This window comes from Rhinatrema bivittatum, chromosome 4 (assembly GCF_901001135.1).
Source record: "Rhinatrema bivittatum chromosome 4, aRhiBiv1.1, whole genome shotgun sequence".
Taxonomy (NCBI): domain Eukaryota; kingdom Metazoa; phylum Chordata; class Amphibia; order Gymnophiona; family Rhinatrematidae; genus Rhinatrema; species Rhinatrema bivittatum.
The window spans coordinates 57,505,266-57,524,210 of record NC_042618.1 but is presented as its reverse complement, the minus strand read 5'-3'; the positions used below and the strand labels follow the sequence as shown (position 1 = coordinate 57,524,210).

Below are 18,945 nucleotides of genomic sequence, written 5' to 3'. Positions count from 1 at the left end.
AAAGAGATCCCGGGGGGGACGTACAAAATCCAACTCGTAGCCGTACCGAACCACGTCGAGGACCCATTGATCCGAAGTAATTTTGACCCACTCCTCCCAGAACCGGGACAGCCGACCTCCGATAACGGGAACGGAGGAGTGGGCCCGCGCACCTTCATTGTGCGGGCTTGATGGCAGCAAAACCTTGGGAAGAGCCCCCGCGTAGAGGCCTCCTGCCGCGAAAGGAAGAAGACCACCAGGCCTGGGATCTTGTCGCCTGCTGCCGCTGGGAAAAGGAACCCCCTCTTCCCCCACGGAAACGCCTTTGCCCCCGAAAGCGAGCCCTGGCGTTACCAAACGACCGAGGTTGCCGAGGCTTATCCTCAGGCAACTTGTAAACTTTGTTGTCACCCAGGTCCTTAATGAGCTGATCCAGCTCCTCGCCAAACAGCAACTTGCCCTTAAAGGGGAAGGAACCTAACCTCGCCTTGGAGGTGGCATCCGCCGACCAACGACGGAACCACAGCAACCTCCTGGCTGAGACCGCCGAGGACATAATGCGAGCCGATGTGCGCAACAAGTCATACAAGGCATCCGCTGTATAAGTGACCGCCGCTTCAACACAATTTGCCTGCTCAGCCTCGCCCGGAGGGAGCTCCTGCATGGTCAGCAGCTGCTGAACCCAGCGGAGGTTGGCCCTCTGCACAAGGCTGCTGCAAGCCGCCGCTCGGACCCCCAGTGCCGCCACATCAAAAATGCGCTTTAATAAGACCTCAAGCTTGCGGTCTTGGAGGTCTTTCAACGCTATACCCCCCGTCACGGGGATAGTCGTATGCTTGACCACAGCCATGACAGCTGAATCTACCGTGGGTGTCTTCAACAGCTCCAATGAATCCTTAGGTAAGGGATATAACTTTTCCATGGCTCGATTCACACGCAGGGAAGCCTCTGGCAGTTCCCATTCCTTCGAGACAATCTGCAAGACCTTGTGGTGGAAAGGAAAAGTCTGAGGGGGGGCCCGAAGCCCTGCCATCGCGATATCCCCCGTGGACGAGTCCGCCTCCTGAGGCGGTGTCGTTAATTCCAGCTCCTGCAGCACGTGGAGAATAAGGGAACTTAACTCCTCCTTACCAAACAAACGGAGCACCTGAGGGTCATCCCCCTCTACGGACCCCTGCTCGTCCGTAGTCAGCAAATCCGGAGCCCCCGGGGACTCTGGAGCGGCTCCTGTATCTCTCAGGTCCTCAGCTCCCCCCCCCCCCGGGCGGGGAGCCGTAGCCCCGGCGGACCCCACCCCCGGCGGACTCCCCCGGGGCAAGGAAGTTATTTTGGGAACCTTCGGGGGAGGGGGCACCTCCGGCTCCCAGCCGGATTCTGCCTGTAAAAAAGCCTTGTGCATTAAAAGCACAAAATCCGATGAAAACGGCACTGACCTTTTTAAGCTTTTCTTCGGGGCATCTGATGAGGGGGGGCCTCGAGGAGACCCCAAATCGGACTGGGAGCGCGGGCTTCGTGCGTCCGGTGAGGGAGGAGGGGAGTTGTCCTCCTCCGATAATGAAGAAACCTCTTGCCGCGTGGCCAAGATGGCCGCCGCACTCCTCCCTGATGGAGGAGGGGCTGAAGATCGGCTGCCGGAGGCGCTGCTGTGCCGCGACGACGAGGGGCGAGGAGACCGGCTGCGGGCAGCGCTCGGCCCCCCCGAGGGTCCCTCACCCCCGGGAACACATCGCGGGAAGAGACCCTCTCGGGAGAGTCGCGCCCCCGCCTCCCCACATGTCAGGCAAGCCGAGGATCGCGGCATCAGGAGAGAGAGCCCCGAACAACAGCAAAAAAGGCGCCAAAAGAAAAACTGGTGAGGAGATCCTAAACACTAACGCGCGCCGGGTGACCTAGCCACCCCCTCCGGGGTCCGAAAGGCACGGGCAGGCCGGGGTTTCGCAGGGTGAGCTCACTGCCTGTCCCCAACAGGTCTTAAATGGCTCTTCGGAAAAAAACCCAAATCTCAGTTCAACTTTTTTTTTTTTTTAAACCCCCTTCAGGGACAAACCCCCGGTATTGGGGGGGGGGGGAGGGTGACCGGCCCACCGGTAAACTCTCCCCCAGCCACACGGACACTCTATCCTGGGAATAAAAGGAGGGTATTACCCTCCGAGCCTGCCACACAGTGAGCCAAAAAAACTCGCAGCGCAAGACAAACGGACACTGACAAACAGGCAGACAGGGGACAGAAAAGACGCACCAATTGATCTTGCTCCCTGTCTCTTTTCTTTTTTTTTTTTTTTATATTTCCCAGTACCGAGAAACTGACCAGACCAGAACCGCAGGTTATGCCTCTCAATCTGCTGGAGTCAGAGAATATACTGAAGGACCGCAGGAGGCACACCAGTATATCTAGGGGGTGCTTTCAGTTTTCTCTCTGACTCCATCTGCTGGAGGGGAGGCATAACCCAGCTGTCTGGACTGATCCTGGTACGTACTGGGAAGACATCTTCTTATGGTGATCTTCAGGCAATCTGGGGACTTTTGATTCCCCCCATGCTTTCACCAGCTTTTCTAAATCTTCTTCTTCAAAAATGGATTTACCTAAAAGAAACGTTTGGTTCAACTTGCCTTGGAAAATGAAACAGCTGACCAGTTACACAACCATAGCAAATGACAGACAGCTACAATGCAAGCCATACTCCTAGCCAAAGCCTAGGCATACGAGTTCATCCATTCAAATGAGGCATCCACTAAAAAGGTCATCCTTGGGGTCATCTAAGGTACATCCTCCAGGATCATTCCCACACATTCTAAGGAACTTTCCTGTAGGAGTTGAGATAAATGCAATTCTATCCTAGCAACAATACTACTGTACACAGAAGCATTCAGCACCAAACCAGCAGCCTCAAAAAGCCCACTTAAGCACAGCCTCCATCTTCCTATCCTGAGCATCCTTGAGGACAGAGCCTCCTCCCACAAGAATAGTGGGCCTCCTAGTAACAGCACAAACGAGTGTGTCTATTTGAAGAAATTCCAGCTTCTCCATTTTCTGATAAAGTCTTTTCATTGTCTTACTCCCTTTAAAATTTAACTCTGAAACATCCAATTACACAGAGATCAAATCCTATATATACCACAGAAACGCTTTGATTGGTTTCCTAAAATTCAATGTTATAGGGTCTTCTTCTGAATTAACAGACTCCTATCCTCTTTTTGTTTTGGCTATGTCCAGCATTCTTAGGACTGTAAAACAATGGGACAAAGTTCCTCTTTGTGGAACAAACAAACCATAGCTGAATTATCTTCTTCCCTAAGGGAACATTTTTCCTCCTCTGACTCTTCCTCACTGACACTTTTCCTTTAAACATTAAGGTCCACAAGTGACGGATCTGAAAGTGCAGGATTTTCTCCCCTCCAAATCCTCTTCTTTTCTCATTTTCTTCAGTATTTGCAGGAGTTCCTGGGGTTCGGGTTCCAGTAGGAGGGAAACCCAGAGCTGCACTCTGCCTTATAGAAAAGGGCCTGAGGCAAACATTTCACAAACTCCATGGGAATAAAGGCCCAGAAAGAGGAAGGAATCATATCTTTACCTGAAGAAATGACAGCTACTCTTGTAATTATTAGGAATGTAGATAGCTGGATAGCTGGTGGGCGTGAGGATCGCCTGGTAACATGCCTACCTGGTGCGAAGGTGGCGGACCTCACGCGTCACCTAGATAGGATTTTAGACAGTGCTGGGGAGGAGCCGGCTGTCGTGGTACATGTGGGCACCAACGACATAGGAAAATGTGGGAGGGAAGTTCTGGAAGCCAAATTTAAGCTCTTAGGTAGAAAGATTAAATCCAGAACCTCCAGGGTAGCATTCTCTGAAATGCTCCCTGTTCCACGCGCAGGTCACCAGAGGCAGGCAGAGCTCCGGAGTCTCAATGCGTGGATGAGACGATGATGCAAGGAAGAGGGATTCAGTTTTGTTAGGAACTGGGGAACCTTTTGGGGAAGGGGGGAGTCTCTTCTGAAGGGATGGGCTCCACCTTAACCAGGGTGGAACCAGACTACTGGCGCTAACCTTTAAAAGGGAGATAGAGCAGCTTTTAAACTAGAACAAAGGGGAAAGTCGACAGTCGCTCAGCAGCGCATGATTCGGAGAGAGGTATCTTTAAAGGATACTAATGATGCATTAGAATTAGGGCATCCCGACAGTGAGGTTCCAATAATTAGAAAAGTAGTCCAAGTGCCTGTAACTAAAAACTCACCTGAGCTAAAAAATTCTAACTTATCCCTATCAATTAAAAAGCAGAATAAAAATACAAACAAAAAACAAACTTTGAAATGTTTGTATGCTAATGCCAGAGTCTAAGAAGTAAGATGGGAGAATTAGAATGTATAGCAGTAAATGATGACAGACTTAATTGGCATCTCAGAGACATGGTGGAAAGAGGATAACCAATGGACAGTGCTATACCGGGGTACAATTATATCGCAATGACAGAGAGGAGCACTCGGGAGGAGGTGTGGCGCTTTATGTCCGGGATGGCATAGAGTCCAACAGGATAATCATCCTGCATGAGACTAAATACAAATTGAATCTTTATGGGTAGAAATCCCTTGTGTGTCAGGGAAGACTACAGTGATAGGGGTTATACTACCGTCCACCTGGTCAAGATGGTGAGATGGACAGTGAAAATGCTAAGAGAAATTAGGGAAGCTAACCAATTGGTAGTGCGGTAATAATGGGAGACTTCAATTACCCCAATATAGACTGGGTAAATGTATCATCGGGTCACGCTAGAGAGAGAACGTTCCTGGATGGAATAAATGATAGCTTTATGGAGCAATTGGTTCAGGAACCGACGAGAGGGGGGGCAATTTTAGATCTAATTCTCAGTGGAGCACAGGACTTGGTGAGAGAGGTAACGGTGGTGGGGCCGCTTGGCAATAGTGATCATATATGATCAAATTTGATTTAATGACTGGAAAAGGAACAGGTGCAAATCCAAGGCTCTCGTGCTAAACTTCCAAAGGGAAACTTTGATAAAATGAGAAAAATTGTTAGAAAAAACCTGAAAGGAGCAGCTACAAAAGTAAAAAATGTCCAAGAGGCGTAGTCATTGTTAAAAAATACCATTCTAGAAGCACAGTCCAGATGTATTCCACATATTAAGAAAAGTGGAAAGGCGGCAAAACAATTACCGGCATGGTTAAAAGGGGAGGTGAAAGAAGCTATTTTAGCCAAAAGATCTTCATTCAAAAATTGAAAGAAGGATCCAACAGAAGAAAATAGGATAAAGCATAAACATTGGCAAGTTAAATGTAAGACATTGATAAGACAGCTAAGAGAATTTGAAAAGAAGTTGGCTGTAGAGGCAAAACTCACAGTAAAAACTTTTTTAAATATATCCAAAGCAGAAAGCCTGTGAGGGAGTCAGTTGGACCGTTAGATGATCAAGGGTTAAAGGGGCACTTAGAGAAGATAAGGCCATCGCGGAAAGATTAAATGATTTCTTTGCTCGGTTGTTTACTGAAGAGGATGTTGGGGAGGGTACCCGTAATGGAGAAGGTTTTCATGGGTAATGATTCAGAGGGACTGAATCAAATCACGGTGAAGCTAGAAGATGTGGTAGGGCTGATTGACAAACTGAAGAGTAGTAAATCACCTGGACCGGATGGTATACACCCAGAGTTCTGAAGGAACTAAAAAATGAAATTTCAGACCTATTAGTAAAAATTTGTAACTTATCATTAAAATCATCCATTGTACCTGAAGACTGGAGGATAGCAAATGTAACCCCAATATTTAAAAAGGGCTCCAGGGGCGATCCGGGAAACTACAGACCGGTTAGCCTGACTTCAGTGCCAGGAAAAATAGTGGAAAGTGTTCTAAACATCAAAATCACAGAACATATAGAAAGACATGGCTTAATGGAACAAAGTCAGCATGGCTTTACCCAGGGCAAGTCTTGCCTCACAAATCTGCTTCACTTTTTTGAAGGAGTTAATAAACATGTGGATAAAGGTGAACCGGTAGATATAGTATACTTGGATTTTCAGAAGGCGTTTCACAAAGTTCCTCATGAGAGGCTTCTAGGAAAAGTAAAAAGTCATGGGATAGGTGGTGATGTCCTTTCGTGGATTGCAAACTGGCTAAAAGACAGGAAACAGAGAGTAGGATTAAATGGGCAATTTTCTCAGTGGAAGGGAGTGGACAGTGGAGTGCCTCAGGGATAAATGATCTGGAAAGAAATACGACGAGTGAGATAATCAAATTTGCAGATGACACAAAATTGTTCAGAGTAGTTAAATCACAAGCAGATTGTGATAAATTGCAGGAAGACCTTGTGAGACTGGAAAATTGGGGCATCCAAATGGCAGATGAATTTAATGTGGATAAGTGCAAGGTGATGCATATAGGGAAAAATAACCCATGCTATAATTACACAATGTTGGGTTCCATATTAGGTGCTAAAACCCAAGAAAGAGAGATCTAGGTGTCATAATGGATAACACATTGAAATCGTCTGTTCAGTGTGCTGCGACAGTCAAAAAAGCAAACAGAATGTTGGGAATTATTAGAAAAGGAATGGTGAATAAAACGGAAAATGTCATAATGCCTCTGTATCGCTCCATGGTGAGACCGCACCTTGAATACTGTGTACAATTCTGGTCGCCGCATCTCAAAAAAGATATAATTGCGATGGAGAAGGTACAGAGAAGGGCTACCAGAATGATAAGGGGAATGGAACAACTCCCCTATGAGGAAAGACTAAAGAGGTTAGGACTTTTCAACTTGGAGAAGAGACGACTGAGGGGGGATATGATAGAGGTGTTTAAAATCATGAGAGGTCTAGAACGGGTAGATGTGAATCGGTTATTTACTCTTTCGGATAGTAGAAAGACTAGGGGGCACTCCATGAAGTTAGCATGGGGCACATTTAAAAACTAATCGGAGAAAGTTCTTTTTACTCAACGCACAATTAAACTCTGGAATTTGTTGCCAGAGAATGTGTTAGTGCAGTTAGTATAGCTGTGTTTAAAAAGGATTGGATAAGTTCTTGGAAGAGAAGTCCATTACCTGCTATTAAGTTTACTTAGAGAATAGCCACTGCCATTAGCAATGGTTACATGGAATAGACTTAGTTTTTGGGTACTTGCCAGGTTCTATGGCCTGGATTGGCCACTATTGGAAACAGGATGCTGGGCTTGATGGACCCTTGGTCTGACCCAGTATGGCATTTCTTATGTTCTTATGTTTGTTAACTACACCTGAAGGAGCCATGGATCAGACTGCTGCAATGGCCGAGACCATTGGAACCAGCATAAGAGGCACTTGCTCTGAGCTATTCCCTTCATGTGCTTTTACTGTGGTCACTGTTTTTTGCCATGGCAGCAAGCACATTGGTGGCAATGGCCTGCAGATGACCCCGCTGATGCGGCCCTCCCAGAGCAGATAACTTCATGTGCTGTCCTTTTTCCCTCTCCTCCTCCAAGATTTAGAGGCTTCCCCTCCCAGTGCATGTCCACATACACTGCAAACTGCTGCGCATTTCCCATGCTCCTAAAAAGCCAACATCACTTCCTCCAATAACTCTGCTACCTCGGCCCGCAGTCTCTCAGATGACAAACTATTTTTCTGCCTTCTTTTTGAGTTTGTTTGTTTTTTTTTGGTTTTTTTTTACAGCTTTAACAAAGCAGGCACACCACAGGGCTTAGGGGAAGGGAGGAAAAAATAAAGGAGAGACTTGTTTAGTTTTTTTTGTTTTAAGGGGAGGAGAAACTGCAAAAGTGCATGGGAAGAGAGAGGGAGAAGCGGGATGATTCCAATGACCATAGCCAGGAAAAACCCTGATCCACTGGCTGTGTTCACAGAGGGAAGGAATACAAGACTTTTACCTCAGGAATTGCCATCCAAATTTCTATCTTCTTCACCACACCTAACTAGGCCTCAGCTCACAAGCACAGTATCCTTGCTATCTGCTGGAAACAGAGAATACTGGCAAGGTGAGGTCAGCACCAGAGCCTATACAGGGTGATGTCAGGAAACCTGTTAGTCCCTGTCTTCATTTGCTGGTTAGGAGGCATAATCCATGCATCTGGAATGGTCTGGCTGAAGAAGAATGTTGGTTTTGTGCTTATATTAGTGTCTAAATGTTCTTATTTATCAAAGTAAGCCAGTTACTTACCAAGTTCCAGCAGTAGTTTATCCAAGTTACTTAAACTTTTATCATTCATTGTTTATGCTCTATTAAAAGAAAAAATGAAGAACTACTGGAAATTAAAAATAAGTTTTGTAACACATAACACATTAATTTGACAGATTTCCAAAAAGTTACAAATACAGTGATAATTATAGTGACATGTATATTTAATCTTCTTTGTACATAATGTACTATGAAATAATGTAGCTAGTCTTTTAAGGGGTAATTTTATTAATAGCCTGCATAAATTTTCAAACTACTATTCACCCATCCACAACCTTCAGAGCAAAGTTATGCATATAAATATGCTTTGAAAATGATCCCAATAAAACAACATGCACATCACTCCTGTTCTTTTGTGCAAGTAGTTTTGCTGAGAGAATTTATGCTTATATTTTTTAAAATCAAAAGGTATGTGCATAAATTCCAACCCTGCCCAGACTCCACCCCATGGAACACCTCTCCCCTCAAACTAAGTGCATTCACGATGTATGCACCTTTTACAAGTGTTTCTGTAGTACAATTTTCAAAAATGCCATTTCTGCAGGTAAAGCACTACTTTACTCATGGAAGCCTTTTTGAAAATTATTCTCCCTATGTGTAGTTTTACAAACACAAGTTAACTCTATCCTTTTTAAGGCCTTAATATTTTGGTACTACAATTTGTAAAAACAAAAATATATATATATTTCTCTCTCACATCTCAAAATGTTTAATACTTATTTTGTGGGGGTTCTAGACTCTCGCTTTTCATGGAAAAAAGTCATAGGAAAGCCTTCAATCTGATTCACTTGGTAAGGCAATTAGACCCAGAGAGTGTTCTAAAGAAATCCACATGTACAATATGCATAATATGTACTTTAAAAGTGTGTAGTATGCATGCATAGAGTTTTGTAGGGTTTGTTATAAGATTATACACTCAGTGGTTCCTTTTCAATATAACCACATGATTCCTTGGTGCACTATTTCTAGTAACAGTCATGCTGCCTCTCATCTAATTCCAGCTCACTGATGTATATTGTGTAGGTGGGCAGACCGTGCCCATTTCCCACATTACTTTTTGTTGAAATGGAAATTCCTACCTAATGCTTCCAAGGAATGGAAGAACAGTGCTAAAGTCTCCCTAGAAGTGTGCAAACCAAATACCAACATGAGATCTCCCACCTCCCAACTGTCAATTTTCTATTATAATGTTTTTGAGCTGTAAAACACTTGTATAAATTATCAATTAAAATGGCATAAGAGTGCATGTGTTTCAGATTCCCAAGTAACTGCACTTCTAACCAATTTATGCAAGTCTTTATTCTAATATTTCTGCTATACCTATTTTCTTTAATGAGGTGGTCATTCTGGTACTGATAATTATGGAAAAACTGCTATTCAAGAAGAAACAAATTAAGAAATTCGATTCTAGAGGTTCTTTTGACAGTATGAACTTGAGAATTTTCTTTGTACGCCAATGTTATTCATATCCCATGTTAGATCACTTTATCATGTTTTATCTAGAATAATCAAGGTTGTTTTCTTTAGAATACATCTATTACATCAGAACCTTACTGAAGTCGCTGTATATGCTGCCCTGACTTTCAGATTTGGAAACCTAACACCTAAGAATAAAAGCAAATACCTGTAGACATAACAGACATTTTAAACAAAATAACATGGAATTATTTCTCAGGTGTCCCTGTATTTACCCACTCCTGCACAAAGGTTCACATTTGCTTGGTTTTCTCCCGAAATTGTTATTCAAGTACTGGCGCGACCCTGCTGGAACACAAATCGGTTACCGTTTTGAACTTCGGTTCAAGCTAAATCAGAATCAACATTAAAAAAGCAAGTAACCAACACATCTACTATTTTACAAAAACACGGAAGCTTCTGGAACATGATCTTGGAGTCAATCAAAGGGGGCCGACCTTCAAGGGCGGGAAAATGAAATCCTAGTCATATAACGGCTTTGCCTTCTGATAGCCGTTATATGAATAACGCCTTCGTGATTGACACCTGCCTAGGGGAGGGGGCGGGGCTACCCACATCCCTGCGGGTTTGCTGGATTTTAACCCGAAGTTGCGCGTTTAAGAAGAGACCGAATGCCATATGAGGATGTGTAGCGATTCTTAAAGCGAACATGAGAAAACCCTTCTCTCTCTCTCCTTGCAGCACTAAAGAGGAGAGGAGACGCCGCCGCTAGGCTCAGGAAGGTCTATTTCGACTGCAAAGTAGTTGCCTACATAGAGCCCATTCTGGTAGACAGCTAGAGAGGAGGAAACGCGCTTACCAAGAAGGAACCCGGAAAGGACTGGAAACATTAAATGAGGAAGGAACAGGGAGACAATGATAGACTCTGGAAGAAGTGGGGAGAGAATGTAAGAAGAGAGCTGGCGAAAGATACTGCATAAGCGATAAAGATACAAGGAAAAGAACGGGTAGCTGAATGCCCTTTTAGCTGGAAGGGGTGGGCAAACTAACCAACCTACCTACCTCCTACTCATTCCCAGCTTCCTTACCCTCCCGCTTTCTTTTCCTTTGTGGTTTTGTCTCACTGCCCTAAACCGTCTCTCTCTCTTCCCTGTCGCCACACCCTCGCTCTCTCCGCTACTCCTCTTCCCCAGTTCTCATCTTGCTTGTTCTTTTTATGTTGGGGGGGGGGGGAGATTGTTATGATGGTGCTGAGAAGGGGGAAAGGAGGAAGGACTTAAAGAATAGGGGGAGGGGCCTGCAGGGTGAGAAGGAGGAGAGAAATTAAAATGGAATCTCAAGTAGAAGAGAAGAAACATGAAGGGAAAGAGAATGGGGATCTACACACACATCCTTCCAATGCCAATCTCTTCACTTACATATACCCCTTCCAATTCATTTATTCTTCTGACATTTCTTTACTCAGACATTCACTCCAAGCCCTTTCTACTACTGCCCCACCCACCACACAAACAGCCCACAAACTCTCTGATTCCTCCCATGCCTTAATACTGCCACCCTCCAATCCCCTATTCCTACCTCTTGCCATCCATCAACCAGTGCATCAGTCCTTTCCCCACTGACTGCCAATCTAGGCATACTAATCCAACAGTAGAAGCAGAAGCTCATCAGACCCTTTCTCTTCCCCTGCACATGGACCACTTTGTTGCATTGATGTGCTTTGCATTGCATGGTTATAAGTGCAACCCTCAGACCCATGTGTCAGAAGAGGAAGGGCCCAAACAATTGCTGCAATTAGATCAACAGCCATGTTAGCAACCGTGGCTATTATTGCTCGAGCTGGCTCCCTATCATCTACAGCAGGAAACTAATTGTGTGGCCATTATCCTGCTGAATCACAGTTGATCCTGCTAATTTGGATTCTGCACTGACAAAAGTTGGTCATGCCATGACCTATGTGGCCAACTCCATTCTGAGACCAACAGAGAGAGTTCAAAACAGAAATAGAGCTGCTGCCTCCACCCCCCCATAAATACTAGGAAAAAAGGAGAAGAGAAAGGGAAATGAGAATTGCATATAGGGGCCAATATACCTGCACCAAAATGGTGCACAATTTTAGAGCCTATTTTTTCATACTGTTTTTTAAAAACATGTAGCCTTGCTCAGTGCTGTAAACTAATGGTATGCAAATCAACCTGGTGCTAAAAATCCAAGGTAAGCCCAAAAAGTGTGCTAAAAACCAGCATTAAAACCAACATGCAGAAAACTGTGATTAAAAACAGCAGTAAAACCCAGTGCTAATTTGAAAAATGCTGCAGTGTTCCCTTGGTTGATAGAAGTAGCTTAGGCTGACCTGTTGTGATTGGTGATGCACAGATGTCCATCTGTTTTCTTGGACACTCTTCTTGCATGGAAATAAAAAGCAGCTTCTTCCAAGGCCATTTTGTTAGTATTGGATAGTGTTAGATGAGCTCTGGACTAGAAGTTGGAGGTTTCGAAGTTATTGGAGTTGGTGGCTGTTCAATTTTAATTGCTGAGTGTTGTCTTTTGTGCTGCTTGTTTTTCCCTTGCTGTTTACTTATGTAGGTATCCCTACTAGGAAAAGGCGAAGAAGTAAACCACTTTTTGCTCTTGGAGGAAATGTAATAACAATAGTGTGGATGTATGTTTCCCCCGTGCTGCGATGAAAAGCACGGGGGATCGCCCCTCGCCCGCGACGGGCCAATCCAAGACCTCAGGATTGTCTTCCTCTGCGCCAGAGAAGGACCAGGCCGAGCACCGAGGGAAGCACAGACAGCGGCACCGACGGTCATCACCGATACCGGAGGGGTACCAGCCTTGGCTGCAGCTCCTCTGAAGTGGCCCCGAGGCGAGGAGCCCCCGTCCTCCTCCAGGCCCGGGGACCCAGGGCGTTCCACATTGATTCTGGTGTTGAGTGCCAAGCTTCTGCGGACCCCCAAGGAGGCCCTGGTTATGCCCCATCTGCCTTCTCCTCCCTCATTGGCGCTCACTACGTCTGAATTTCGGGAGGGTGTTGGACCGCATGGTCCAACAGACGATGCTCCATGCCTTCGGGGCCTTGAGCAACCACCCGGGCCAGCCCCCATACCAGTGGCAGAGCCCTTTCAGCTGCTGACTGAGGAGTCCGCCCGCCATAAAATGTTGAAGGTCCTCCAATTTGTCGACATCCCAAAGGATGTCCCAGTGCATGAGGTCCTCCTTGAGCATGAGGATGTCCCAGTGCACGAGGTCCTCCTTGAGCTCCTCTACTGGTTATGGGAGATCCAGGCTCTGTCACTCCAGTCAGCCGGAAGATGGATGCCGTTTATTTGGTGCAACAAGCCCTGGGATTCCAGAAAAGCCAGCTCCCACACCAGTCTGTGGTAGTGGAGTCGGCTCTGAAGAAAGCCAAAAGGGCTCAAACTCACTCTTCTGCCCCTCCGGGGAAGGATCAAAGGGCATTGGATGCCCTAGGCCGCAAAGTCTTCCAGGGGGTGATGCTCATTGCCCGGATAGCAGCGTATCAATTATACATGAATTGATACAACCATAACCTCTGGAAGCAAGTCCAGCAGCTTGCTGAATGTCTACCGCAGCAGTTCCAAGAGGGCTTGGAATTCATAGTGCAGAAGAGGTTCGAGGCAGGCAAGCATGAAGTGCGAGCGGCTTATTTTTTATTTATTTATTATTTAACACTTTTTTATACCGACCTTCATAGTAATAACCATATCGGATCGGTTTACAATTAACAAGGGTATAACTGGAGCGTAACTAAAGTAAGTTAAACAATAGAGGTGAATAAGGCAAAGTTACATTCAACAAGGAGAAAAAACTTGAAAGCTTATATAGCTGGAAGGAAGTAAAAGGTGATAATAATTGAGAAAAAACAATGGAGTATATGGGTTGAAGCAAAGATGCTTTAACCTAGAAGTGCCATAGTCCATCATTCTAGAAGATCCAAGGCGTCTTTGAGATGACGTCTTTGAGATGGCCGCAAGGGTATCGGCGGTCAGTATTGGTGCCCGGCACTGGGCTTGGCTTAAGGCCTCCGCCCTGAGGTCCAGGAGAAGCTGGCTGACCTTCCGTGCACAGGTAAATACCTGCTTGGAGACAAGGTCCGGGACACGGCCAAATTAAAGGACCCAATACGGTAACAACAACAAGGGTAAATCACAATCCTTAACTTAATAAATGTCAAATATCACTTAAGGACATGAAAAAGCATAATCTGCTCATTAATAATTGTCTAAATGCTTCATAAATGTACTATTAATCTATAAGTAAATTTGTTGCATATATTTCTTCCACACATAATCATATGTCATAAACTTATAGCATTAAAATGTTACACATAATTTATTATTCTTAAATTAATTTTTATTATTAATTCATCAACTGTTTCTTAACATAGTGTAGATACCCAACAGTTCCCAGAAAAACATTTATCATAAATAACATAACAAACTGTCCCATAAAACATACTAATCCTTCACTCACACCAATCATACTATTATTAAAATCCCCACCATATTGCACATTTCCCTAAATACCTATTGAACAAAACCAAGAATTACAGTATATGAGACAATAATCCCTATGTATGGTTAATGTACATGTACAATATCAATGTTTCCAAAGTATGAATCTTTGTAATCCTTCAGCAGTCATTAATATTCCTCTCGTATTCAATACATGTATATTCTCAGTCCTTTGTATTCTCAATCCCACGTGTTCAATACATGTGTGTTCTCAATCCTTTGTATTCTCAATCCCGACAAGGACCCTGTTTCGCACTTAAGCTTCCTCAGGGGTTGAGTTTATACCACGATTTTAACTAACCCACTACTCCTTCATAGGGACTCAATTCTTCAGTATATTGACTCTTCCATTCACTCGTCGGTACCCACACTGCCTGTAATACAGATTATCAATGACTATTCTTTAAAAACAGTAAGACACAAACAAAAATAAAAAATTTTTCCCCATCTAATATATTAACATTAACTATCAACTAATAATATCCTAAACTACATACTCACAAGTGTATATACTTTTCTGAAGACACAGAAGACTGTGTCTCGATTTCAGCAACCCATAAGGCGCTGCATGGAGACCCAAGGAAGCCGTTCTATAGGCACCAGAGATACTATCCTCCGGCCTCTCGAGCTTGCCCGGCCCGGGCTACCCCTAAAGGCCATCCACGCCAGCAATGGGCACCTTAGCCCGGCCCTGCGGTGGGATTTTGACTGGTGCAGAAAGCAGCAGCCTATCCCCAGTGCCCACAGGTCCCAACCCACCAGTTGGGGGCCAGCTATGCCTATTTGCAAACTGCTGGACCCCCATCACAACCGACCAATGGGTGTTAACCATCGTGAAACAGGACTACCATCTGAATCTTCTCAGCATTCCATCAGATACCCCTCTCTCACCAGGGTGGGGCCTTGTGGAGCATGCAAAGACCCTTGAGTTAGAACGCTCGGCCCTGTTGTGGGCAAAAGCCGTCGAACCGGTTCCCTGCACCCGCAGGTCCCGGGGTTCTACTCCAGGTACTTTCTCATTCCAAAGAGAACAGGCAGTCTCCATCCCATCCTCGACCTCCGAGCCTTAAACAAGTTCCTGAGGCGAGAGTGGTTCAAATGGTCTCATAGGGCACCTTAATTCCCCTTCTTCATCAGGGGGACTGGCTCTGCTCTCACCATATTTCCGCCTCATCAGAAATTCCTGCGCTTTGTGGTAGGCCAGCAGCATTTTCAATACAGGGTTCTTCCCTTCGGCCTCGCCTCCTCACCATGGGTCTTCACCAAGTGCTTGGCGGTGGTGGGAGCACATCTGCGCCGCAAGGCAGTGCAGGTGTTCCCATATTTGGACGATTGGCTCATCAGGAGTTCCATGAGGGAAGGAACCCTTTGAGTCCTGCACTCTACATTCGGAGTGCACCAGTCTCTGGGGTTTCTCATCAATTATCCAAAATCCCAGCCGACACCATCCCAGCAGCTCAGCTTTATTGGAGCGGACCTGGACACCACAGTGGCCAGGGCATTCCTCCGCAGCAATCGTGTGGTAACCCTGATGGGGCTGGCTCGGTCCATTCGCCACCGACGAACGGCCTCCACCCGCCTACTGTTGCAGCTGCTGGGCCATATGGCAGCGTCAGTGCACATCATCCCGATGGCTCGCCGGGCCATGAGAATGATGCAGTAGACCTTGTGTTCCTAGTGGCACCAAGCCTCTCAGGAACTCCCCGCACTGGTCCGGATAACCGAGCTGCTCCAGGGTCTCCCTCACCTGGTGGGCACAAGAAGCCAACGTGTGCAAGGTGACTTCAGTTTCAGCCCCTTCTGCTCAGGTGATCCTTACCCACAGATGCCTCCAACATCAGCTGGGGTGCACATATCGACTGCCTCCACACACAGGATGTGTGGTCAAGGCCCGAGGTGAGATGCCAAATGAATTTCCTGGAACTCCAGGCGATGCGGTACACCCTTTACGCGTTCTAAGATCGCCTGTCCCACAAGATTGTCTTGATACAGATGGACAAGCAAGTGGTACGTGAACAAACAGGGGGGCACAGGTTCCTATCTCCTCTGTTAAGAAGCAGCGCAAATTTGGGCCTGGGCCCTGTCACATGCCATGCTCCTGTGAGCAGTATACCTGGCAGGGGAGGAGAATGTGGTGGCAGACCACCTCAGTCAGACATTCCACCCCATGAGTGGTCCCTCCACCCATCTGGCAAACAAGATCTTCTGCAGGTGGGGTCTGCCGGATGTGGATCTCTTCACGTCCCCTCAGAACCACAAAGTGAGTCGCTTCTACTCCCAATACAGGGAGGACTGAGAACCAGCTGTGGATGCCTTCGCGGAATCCTGGAGCGCGGGTTTCCTGTACGCATATCCTTCGATTCCACTCATAGGCAATACCCTTGTGAAGCTCCAGCAGGATAGAGGTTTCATGATTCTGATAGCCCCGAATTGGCTGCGACAGGTCTAGTTTCCGATCCTAAGCAACATGTTGGTCCAGGAGCCCATACACCTGGGCACTTCTCCCAACCTCATCACACCGGATCAGGGCAGGCTGCGCCACCCGAACCTCCAGTCATTGGCCCTCACAGCCTGGATGTTGAAAGGCTAGTGTTACAGCCCCTCAACCTTTCAGATAACGTCTCACAAGTCCTGGTGGCTTCTCATAAACCTTCCACACGGAAGTCCTACCTGTTGAACTGGAGGAGGTTCTCGGTCTGGTGTCTGGAGCAGGGTCTCGACCCTTTCACCTGTCCCACCCCTCGGCTCCTGGACTACCTTTGGCATCTCTCAGAGTCAGGGTTGCAGACTATTTCCATCCGGGTCCACCTGAGTGCCATCAGCACCTACCACTGAGGGGATGGGTGACACTCTGTGTAGCGTGTGCCGCCCACAGCCAGGCCCTCTTAACCCAGGTTGCCTGCTCCATATAGAAACATAGACATGACGGCAGAAGAAGACCAACAGGCCCATCCAGCCTGCGCAGCAAGCTCTCACACTTATTTTCCCATACCTTTCTATTACCCCAACCACTGAGTTCAGGGACCTTATTGGTAACTTTTTTATTCCAATTTCCTTCCACCCCCACCATTGATGCAGAGAGCAGTGTTGGAGCTAGATCAGTGAAGAAAAGGTTAGCACAGTGAGCCACAGATAGTGTTTTTGCTGAAGATGGGAATTTATGTTATCGTCCTTTATCTATTAATGAGACTTTTACTGCTTGGTGCGCGAACAAAAGTACGCGATCGCACAAATTTATAAAATCTACCCCAAAGTGCACAATTGTGCACCCCCTTGCATGCGCCGACCCCTGATATTATAACATGCGCGCGCCTGTGTGTGCATCTTATAAAATCGGATGTTCGCACATGTACTCCGCACATCCTCCTTTTAAAATCTACCCCTTATGGACAGCCTCTTGCAGGTCCCAAATTGATAAAAAAAATTACCATTTCATTATTTTTTGTGATAGTGACTTGACTAAAAGTCAATCTTTGATAGATAAATGGAATAGTGACTTAGATGCTCAATTAGATGATACGGATTGGCAGCTTATTTGGTATTCTCTTCCTTGTTTATCAATCTGTAGTAAAACTTAGGAAATGATGTACAAATTATTGCATCCTGCCTATAGATATCCCATCTATTTTACAAAGTTTAGCAATTCTAGCTCTAGGTGCTGGAGGCAATGTGGAGCAGTAGGAACTTATTTCCATATGTGGTGGGATTGTGAGAAGACAAATAATTTTTGGGTGGAAATGCTATAATAGAGGCAATTATAAGTCTACCATTTGATTTCTCCCCCCAATTAATTTTGTTGAATAGATGGGAAGACCAAGTTCTCTCAAAAAATGAAAAACAATTGATGTCTTATTTATTGCATGCAGGGAAGATATCTATAATTTATTTTTGGAGACTTCTCCTCAGGTGCCCTACTGGATAAATGTTTCAGAATTGGCTGCGCATGAACACATAACTTTTGCTTTGAAAGTTAAACCTTCCAAATATGATGGGGTGTGGGGAAAATAATGGAACTGGAGACAACATTTTACTTTCAGAAATTAACGCCTGCCAAAGGCCAGCACCAGGAAAGTGTACAGAAAGGCAGAAAACACTGCTTTGCTGTCACCCTCTGACTTAATATCATAGTGATAATATCATAGTGATATTAAGTCGGAGGCCCCAAAAGTTAAAAAAAAAATTTTTTTTTAATTTTAAATCTGCCCTCGGCCCGTGGGTTGGAAGACGGACCCTCAATTTAGCCGGCGTCTGTTTTCTGAACCCGTGGCTGTCAGCGGGTTCGAGAACAGACGCCGGTAAAATTGAGTGTCAGCTGTCAAACCCGCTGACAGCTGCTGCTTCTGTCAAAAAGGAGGCACTAGGGACGCGCTAGTGTCCCTGGCGCCTCCTTTTACCGTGGGCCCTCATTAGCAATTTTTTTTTTTTACTGAATCGTGCGCCCAGGAGAGTGGCCTCCACTATTAGGGCCTGCAGGTCTAGGATTTTGTTGCCCAGACTTTGAGCATTTGTAGTCAAAGCTTTCCAGCTGCTCTTCATAGTCACCTTTTCTGCTTTTTTGAACTAATTAATTTTGTTACTTTCTCTCCCCTATTTTGCTTGGAGGTGTCATGCCAAATTCACTGGCCACTTCCTGCCACCCCCGCTCCCTAGTTGAAATGTCTGATAATGTAATTTTTTATTTAGCATCCTCTTTCCTGCCATAAACAAATGTAGGCCATCCTTACCATATAATCTTTTTTATTGCTCCATACACGGTCCCAGTCTCCAATGTATCCAAAACCACTTTCTTTACACCAGGTTTTGAGCCAGGCATTGAAAAGATCTATATTTGAAAA

The 18,945-nt window shown here is 45.7% G+C and overlaps 2 protein-coding genes across 12 annotated transcripts in view; one reads left to right on the top strand and one right to left on the bottom strand.

Annotated features, from left to right (window-relative positions):
• C4H14orf39 (chromosome 4 C14orf39 homolog) overlaps positions 1–10,149 on the bottom strand; it is a 702,704-nt gene extending 692,555 nt beyond the window's left edge. For 3 of the 11 annotated variants that reach the window (XM_029598170.1, XM_029598165.1, XM_029598171.1), the window contains exons 1-3: positions 10,016–10,128; positions 9,848–9,920; positions 8,139–8,197 (exon numbers count right to left, since the gene is read on the bottom strand). In XM_029598170.1, the coding sequence (XP_029454030.1) occupies positions 8,139–8,187 (49 nt within the window). In that variant the 5' untranslated portion in view covers positions 8,188–8,197; positions 9,848–9,920; positions 10,016–10,128. Of the gene's footprint in view, positions 1–8,138; positions 8,198–9,780; positions 9,921–10,015 lie in introns of those variants that run through there. The other 8 variants (XM_029598172.1, XM_029598168.1, XM_029598166.1 and 5 more) reach the window with 8 other exon arrangements.
• Positions 10,150–10,180: 31 nt separating this feature from the next.
• The window catches only part of SIX6 (SIX homeobox 6), a 55,378-nt gene continuing 46,613 nt past the window's right edge, over positions 10,181–18,945 (top strand). Inside the window, exon 1 of the transcript XR_003856249.1 lies at positions 10,181–10,519. The gene's annotated coding sequence lies outside the window, so the exon portion shown is untranslated. The remainder of the gene's footprint in view (positions 10,520–18,945) is intronic.